We start from the raw sequence: 8,102 nt of genomic DNA, 5'->3' as shown, positions 1-8,102 counted from the left end.
GCATCTCTACAAAAAATACAAAAATAAGCCGGGTGTTATGGCGTATTCCCAGCTACTTGGGAGGCTGAGGTGGGAGGATCAGCCGAGCCCAGAAGTTTGAGGATGCAGTGAGCTATGATTGTGCCACTGTACCATTCCAGTCTGGGTGACAGAGTGAGACCCTGTCTCAAAAAAAAAAACAAATAAAAATAAATAAATAAAAAGTAATAATGGCAAACATTGATTTGGCATTTACCATCAGTCAGTCACAATGCTGAACACCATGACTGTCCCAGCTAAAGGCCACACCAGCCCTCTGATACTGAACAAGTAAGTGATCATTAACTGAATGCTTACTATATGCCAGCCATTGGCTTAACCTCATTAGACATGTTACCTCATTCCATGCTCACACAATCCCCAGGGAAGGATTATCATCATCCCTTTTTTATAGATGAGGAAGCTGAAGCTTAGAGAGGTCGACTTGCCCAAAGTCACTTAACAGCTAAGAATATCTGTGGAGGAAAGGCGGAATCCCATGCCAGGGAGCCTGACCTCAGAATCTGCACTCTCAGCCCCCAAGCCGTGACAATGCTTGAAATGTTCTGAGGCTACTGAAAGAAGAAAAACAATTTTTTTCTAGACAGAATTTTGATTCTTTCACATCTGTCCTATTGTTGGGCAAAACCTCTTGTGTGTTCTGTGATTGGATCTGCTTTCAGAGTGCTGAGAGCTCTGTGTGTGGGGGAAAATCCTTCAAAAACCTAGGAGAATGATAAAAAACAATAGTGGTAATAAATGATAAATGATAATAATTATAAAAATATAAATATAAATTTTATAAAATTATAAAGTATAAAATTTATAAAATATGTTTACATTTATATAAAATGTAAATACATATTTATAAGATAAAATATAAATACATATTTATTTTATAAGATACATAAATAAATAAATATTATATATATATTTTTGAGACGGAGTCTGGCTCTGTGGCTCAGGCTTGAGTGCAGTGGAGAGAAAACGGCTCACTGCAACCTCCGCCTCCGAGATTCAAGCGATTTTTCTGCCTCAGCCTCCTGAGTAGTTGGGATTATAGGCGCGTGCCGACACGCCCGGCTAATTTTTTGTACTTTTCCTAGAGACAGGGTTTCACCATGTTGGTCAGGCTGGTCTCAAACTCCTGACCTTGTGATCCACCCGCCTCGGCCTCCCAAAGTGCTGGGATTACAGGCAGGAGCCACCGCACCCGGCCTATATATATTTATATGTATCAAGTATGTATATTTGAGATATATATATATAACAAAGTATATATATTTTCTAAATATGTATTTTATAAAAACATAAAATATAAATAATGCATAATAAATGATAGTACAGATAATAATAATAAAAACAGCGCTGCAGCCCCATCCCCTTTTTGTACTGACCCCCTAAAAATCCCTATAAAAAGCAAGTTTATTAAGGAGCAAATTCCACCCTTTTTATTTAGAAGCCAGTGTCTGTAGGCTCGCTCTTGGCTGTTGTTGGATTAATTCCAGGGTAGGGGAAAACTCGTTTTTGAACTGGAAACGCACCCCTGCTTTTCAGGACCTTTTTAATTTTGATTTTTTCAACTTTTATTTTAGGCCCAGGGGTCCATGTACAGGTTGCTATATAAGTAAATTGCGTGTCACGGGGGTTGGGTGCACAGATTGTTTCGTCACCCAGGTACTAAGTGGAGCACCGGATAGGTAGTTTTTCCGCCCTCACTTTCCCCACGAGTCAAGCAGCAAAAACGCGAGGCCTTGTGGGCGGGGCCGGGGTGCCCGCTCTTGCCACTGATCCAATCACAGCACGGCGCTCCGCCTGACCGGCCGCCGATTGGTGGTTGCCATAGCTCCGGGGCGTTCGCTTGACAAGATGGCGGCGCCGGGGCGGTGGCTGCCGCGTTTTCTTCTCTGAGTCCTTCTCGGGTTCTAAGGCGGGCGCGGTTCTGCTGTGCCCGGCCCGCGAGGTCTAAAGCATGGGCTTCCAGTCTCCGGCTGCTCTTCTTTTGAGGCTTCTCCTTCTGAAGGGCGTCCTGAGGCTGGTGTGGGGGGACCTGGGTGTGTACGGCGCGACAGGGACCTCGGTGGGCCGGGGCTAAGGGGACTGGGCGTTAAAAGGGCCAGACTTGGACTCCCCCGGGAGCTTCGGGAGTCGAGACCGCCAAAGCAAGCCGCCACACACACCTTAGGCGGTGACTCTTCCACTGCTAATCCCTCCTTATCCCCTTTCCTTCCCGCCTAGTTTTCATCCCTCCTTTTATCCGAATGTCCGGCCCTGCGGTCAGCGCATCTCTAGTCGGAGACACCGAGGGCGTGACCGTGTCCCTGGCCGTGCTGCAGGACGAGGCGGGTAAAGTCCGGCCCTTATTTTGGGAAGGGTGGGGGTTGGACAGGATCCAGACCTCCCAGGGAGCCTGGCGAGGTGGCATCCTTTGGGCCCCCTGCCTCTGTTCTCTGTAAAGTCGCATGGGGAGAAAAGGATCGGGGCGCTGCTGTAGGCCAAAGAGGACAGACGGACAGGTTTGAAGAAAGCTTGAAATAATAATGGCTAACATTCATTGAACTAACATCGTGCATCATCCCATTTTCCTGGTAAGAACAGTAGTATCTTTTCATCCCCTTTGACCAGTGAAGAAACAAGTTCAGAGAGGTTGTCACTGTCCCAGTATCAAGCAGCTTGTAAAGGGCCCAATCTTAGGCTGTAATGTGAGTCCATCCTAGGCAGTCTGACTCAAGCTGATGGGCCGTGCTGCCTTTGCGTGCTGGTCTTCTCTTCCTTAGGAATGTTGCCCGTTCCGACGTGTGGAGTGCTGAGCAATGAGACCGAAGACTGGAGTGTGACTGTGACCCCTGGTGCGGTAAGGCAGAAGTAAACCTTCCCTGTAGCCTGTGAAGAGGCCCCCAGCTAGGGTTTCTGCACTGCTCTCTTTATTTGACAAGGCATAGCTTTCTCCATGCTCTGAACAATTATGAAATTGTGGGCTGTTGGATCTGGTAGACACTTACCCAGCCCACGGTTCCTTACCCTGGGGTTAGGAGTCCTTGGATGCATTTTAGGGGGTCTGTGAGCTCTGTGAAATTGTGTGTAAAGTTCTGTTTGTATGTATATTTTTCTGATGAGAGGGTCGTCAGTCTCCTTCAGATCATCAAATGGGTCAATGATTCAAAAAAGCTTTATGCCAGGCATTGTGGCTCAAGCCTGTACTCGTAGCACTTTGGGAAGTTGAGGTGGGAGGATTGCTTGAGCCCAGGAGTTCCAGACCAGCCTGTAACATAGCGAGACCCTGTCTCTACAAAACAATTTTTAAAAAATTAGGTGGGTGTGATGGCGCACACCTATAGTCCCAGGTACTTGCAGTGGGGTGGGGGTGCTGAGGCAGGAGGATTATTTGAGCCCAGGAGTTCAGGACTGCAGAGAGCTATGATCGTACCACTGCACTTCATCCAGCCTGGGCAACAGAGCAAGACCCTGTCTCTTAAAAAAAAAAAAATGCTGGCCAGGCATGGTGGCTCATGCCTGTAATCCTAGCACTTTGGGAGGCCGAGGAGGACGAATCATCCGAAGTCAGGAGTTCAAGGCCAGCCTGGCCAACATAGTGAAACCGGTCTCTACTAAAAATACAAAAATTAGCTGGGCGTGATGGCGGGCGCCTGTCATCCCAGCTGCTTTGGAGGCTGAGGCAGGAGAATCACTTGAACCTGGGAAACAGAGGTTGCAGTGAGCCGAGATCACACCACTGCATCCCAGCCTGGGTGACAAGCAAGACTCCGTCTCAAAAAAAAAAAAAAAGCTTCATAACCACTGATCTTGCCCAACTCTGAGCTTGTATATAAGGATACTCAAACCTGGAGAGATTAAGCATCTTCTATTTAGTAAGTGTTTATTGGGTACCTAGTATATGCAACATCGATTCTGGAGATAAAAGGATGAGAAAGACAAACTCTGCTTGTACCCCAGGAATGAACATGTACATGTCTAAAGTCATTCTGGGATAAAGTGAGGATTGTTTTCATTGACTTTTGTGTATTTACTCTTCCACTGATAGGATGATAAAGAAACTAAAAAGGTACACAGTAAACTGAGTTTATTTATCAGATTTGTGGTTAGCTTTTTCTAAGTATCCCACAGTTGTTTGCTTTTATGTTAAGGAGTAGGAATCAGGGCTTGCATGTTACCATAGGTTTATGGGGTGGAACTGAAGATAACTGTGTCATCTTTGTATACATTTCCCTTTTATAAAATGAACGGAGGCCGATGTGTGCTTTTATTGTGTTTTCCATTATGTATTCTTATAGACCCTGTTTTGAATCACTTTAAAAATACAGCAATCTTTTCCTTTCAGAAGGTGTTGGAAGTGACAGTAAGGTGGAAGAGAGGTCTGGACTGGTGTTCCTCCAATGAGACAGATTCCTTCTCAGAGTTCCCCTGCATCCTCCAGACCCTTCTGGTTTCAGCATCTCGTAATTCACCCTGTTTAGCACATCTACTCATTCAAGTGGAAATTTATGCCAACTCTTCTCTGACCCATAATGCCTCAGGCAAGTGAAGTCTTTGACTGTGAAAACTTTCCTGTTAGTCCCAGCTACTTAGGAGGAAGAGGTAGGAGGATGGCTTGAGCCTGGGAGGTTGATGCTACAGTGAGCTGTGATCACGCCACTGCGTTCCAGCCGGGGTGACACAGCGAGACCCTGTCTCAAAAAAAAAAGAGAAAAAGAAAAATTTGTGTCAAGCTTACCTGTTTGATTATAAGTAGATGCCATGCAATTTGTAAAGTATACTTCACTTGAGTCTGTCTTGCCTTCCTAAACTTATTTTTCTTTAGTTTTCTTTTAAAATTTTTCATTTTGTACTATTTTATGTAACATTTATTTGATCTTGCTCTACTAGTTGCTTCTTTGTAAGCCACCTTGAATCCTTTTTGGGAGAAGGTGAAATTTGTTTATGTACATTGATTCTTTTTTTTTGTTTTGTTTTGTTTTTGGAGATGGAGTCTCACTCTGTTGCCAGGCTGGAGTGCAGTGTTGCGATCTCGGCTCATTGCAGCCTCCACCTCCTGGGCTCAAGTGATTCTCCTGCCTCAGCCTCCCAAGTAGCTGGGACTACAGGTGTGCGCCACCACGCCCAGCTAATTTTTGTACTCTTAGTAGAGATGGGGTTTCAGAATGTTGGCTGGGATGGTCTCGATCTCCTGATCTTGTGATCTGCCCACCTTGGCCTCCCAAAGTGCTAGGATTACAGGCATGAGCCACTGTGCTGGCGCATGCATTGATTCTCATGACTGCATCTTAAGAAGAAGAAAGGAAGGGTGGCCAGACACAGTGGCTCCCAGCCTGTTATCCCAGTGGTTTGGGAGGCCAAGGCGGGCGAATTTCTTGAGCCCAGGAGTTTAAGATCAACCTAGGCAACGTAGCAGATACTGTCTCTATAAAAAAATTTAACAAGTTAGCTGGGTATGGTGGTACCCGCCTGTAGTCCTAGCTACTAGGGAGGCTGACGTGGGAGGATCGCTTGAGCACAGGAGTTTGAGGCTGATGAAGTTTACATCATTTCCGGCTTTTTTTTTTTAAGTTTTTTTTTAATTTTCATTTTTTTTAGAGACAGGGTCTCACTCTGTCACCCAGGCTGGAGCTAGAGTGCAAGGGCACGATCCTGGCTCACTGCAGCCTCAACCTTACTGGTTCAGGCGATCCTCCTGCCACAACCTCCATAGTAGCTGGGGCTACCAGCGTGCACCACCACACCTGGCTAGTTTTTACATTTTTTGTAGAGACAGGGTCTCACTATGTTAGCCAGGCTGGTTTTGAACTCCTGGGCCCAGGTGATCGTCCCACCACGACCTCCTGAAGTGCTGAGATTACAGGCAGGAGCCACTGCACCTGGCCTGTTCCCAGCTTTTGATGCTACAGCAAAGATCATTATGCCCATGTACATGAATCTTTGGACGTGAGAAAATGGTTTTGTGTTAATCTCCGTCTCACATGATGTTAGTGTTCTTAAACCAAAAGAGCTTTCAACTGGATGTGCCCAGAGGGCTCTGCTGTCATGAGTGCTACCGCCATGTCCCCTGTCCCCTGTGGCAAACTCTGACATCTCTTGCCTTTATGGCCACGTGGCATGGAGGGAGAAGCGTTCCAGACTTGAGTAGCAAAAGTCTGTTCACTGGAGACTCCTTTACTGCCACTTCTCTTATTACATCCCTAACTGTGGTCCTCCTTGTGCCTCCGGAAGTTTAGGATGATAAGACGAGTTTTGACAGCTCCCTTCAGCAGACTACTGTGCCCTCAGTGTACTTGCATGGAAAGGCCTCCAAGATGAATGAAGTAAAAAAAGCAACTGCAGATGGCTGCCTGCAGTGTGCTATCTTTTGCATAAAGGAGGCAGAAATGAAAACATTTGCATAAAGAAATTCTGAAAGGATGTTGGAGAAGCTAATCATGTTCTACCAAATTGGAGGGTGATGTGGGAATGGGAAAGGGCTGACAGTGAGGACTTTTTAAATATGCTTTTGATTTTTTGGAACCTTGCAAATGTGTTACCTACTTAAAAGTTTTAAATTTTTCTATGGCTTACAATTCAAAACAAAGCCAAAAAGAAGTATTCAATGACGGAAAAAAAAAAAACCAACAAAAAACCCAAAACAACAGGAGGGATTCATGATAGCTGTACTATTCAAAGCACTGACTTTTTTCCTTTGAGAAATATGCTTGAGGCTGGGTGGTGGCTCATGCCTGTAATCCCAACGCTTTTAGAGGCCAAGGCGCGCAGACCACTTGAGCCTAGGAGTTCAACACCAGCCTGAGCAATGTGGCGAAACCCCGTCTCTACAAACAAATATGACAATTAGCTGTGTGTGGCAGTGGGTGCCTGTAGCCCTAGCTACGAGGGAGGTTGAGGTTGGGGGATTGCTTGAGCCCAGGAGGTGGAGGTTGCAGTGAGCCAAGATTGCTCCATGTACTCCAGCCTGGTTGACAGAGCAAGACCCTGTCTCAAAAAAAAAAAAAAAAAAAAAGGGAAAATATGCTTGAGTATATTTAGGTAATATTTTAGAATACCAAACCTAGAAAATTGAGCATCTTTGTATATGAGTGATTGAGTTGTCTCCTCTGACCCCATGAACGCATGAAAAATTTTTTACCCAGCCAGCCAGCAATTAAAACTAGAAAAAGAATAGAAGCACAGACAGGAGGTATGTGTTATATCAAGTAACAACGAAGCCAGTGAACAATGTAGAAAACATAAGTCAACACACAAACATCTATTTGTGTAACACACAGTAAAACCCTGTTCTAAAGTGCCTCGCGGCTGGGGGTGGTCGCTCCTGCATGATGCCTGTAATTCCAGCACTTTGGGAGGCCAAGGTGGGAGGATCACTCAAGCCTAGGAGTTTGAGACCAGCATGGACAGCATAGTGAGACCCTGTCTTTACAGAAAATATGAACATTACCTGAGCATGATGGTGCACACCTGTGGTCCCAGCTACTTGGGAGGCTGAGGTGGGAGGATCACTTGAGTGCTGGGAGGTTGAGGCTGCAGTGAGCTGTGATTGTGCCACTGCACACTTCAGCCTGGGCAACAGAGTGAGACCCTGTCTCAAAAAAAAAATCAATTAATTATTAGAGTGCCTTGCTTGTGTCACATGGGTTTGATAACACTGAGGGTCAGACCCTTACCCCTGTAACGTGGTCTGTGATGTGGACCTTCTTGTTCTGGATACCACTGATGTATCATTGACCTTCTGCTATGTTACAGCGTACAACAGATGGTTAGCTGTTCTTTAGATACTTCACCTATTGTGTCGTTAAAGTTAACTGTTATATGGGGTTTAAACAAATAGTTGCTGCATGGTTTTCTAATGTGTAAAAGTAAAATTCAGCAGAATGAAACTTTTATCTGATAAATGATCCGTGAGAAACCCAAAGCATTACTGTCATTGAATTCTGAGTTAGGAGGCTGAAATGTTGTGTAACATTTCTTCTTCAAAGAGGAAAATAGCCAGGCGCGGTGGCTCAAGCCTGTAATCCCAGCACTTTGGGAGGCTGAGACGGGCGGATCACGAGGTCAGGAGATTGAGACCATCCTGGCTAACA

At 45.5% G+C, this 8,102-nt stretch overlaps 1 protein-coding gene across 2 annotated transcripts in view; it reads left to right on the top strand.

Annotated features, from left to right (window-relative positions):
• The first annotated feature begins 1,860 nt into the window (after positions 1-1,860).
• TCTN2 (tectonic family member 2) overlaps positions 1,861-8,102 on the top strand; it is a 41,502-nt gene continuing 35,260 nt past the window's right edge. The window contains exons 1-4 of one of the 2 annotated variants that reach the window (XM_011948428.1): positions 1,861-2,072; positions 2,257-2,364; positions 2,796-2,872; positions 4,361-4,553. In XM_011948428.1, the coding sequence (XP_011803818.1) occupies positions 1,991-2,072; positions 2,257-2,364; positions 2,796-2,872; positions 4,361-4,553 (460 nt within the window). In that variant the 5' untranslated portion in view covers positions 1,861-1,990. Of the gene's footprint in view, positions 2,073-2,256; positions 2,365-2,795; positions 2,873-4,357; positions 4,554-8,102 lie in introns of both variants that reach the window. The other variant, XM_011948427.1, reaches the window with a different exon arrangement.

The sequence above is a fragment of the Colobus angolensis genome, unplaced genomic scaffold, assembly GCF_000951035.1.
Source record: "Colobus angolensis palliatus isolate OR3802 unplaced genomic scaffold, Cang.pa_1.0 Scaffold28, whole genome shotgun sequence".
NCBI lineage: Eukaryota > Metazoa > Chordata > Mammalia > Primates > Cercopithecidae > Colobus > Colobus angolensis.
This window is presented reverse-complemented; position numbering and strand designations above follow the sequence as displayed.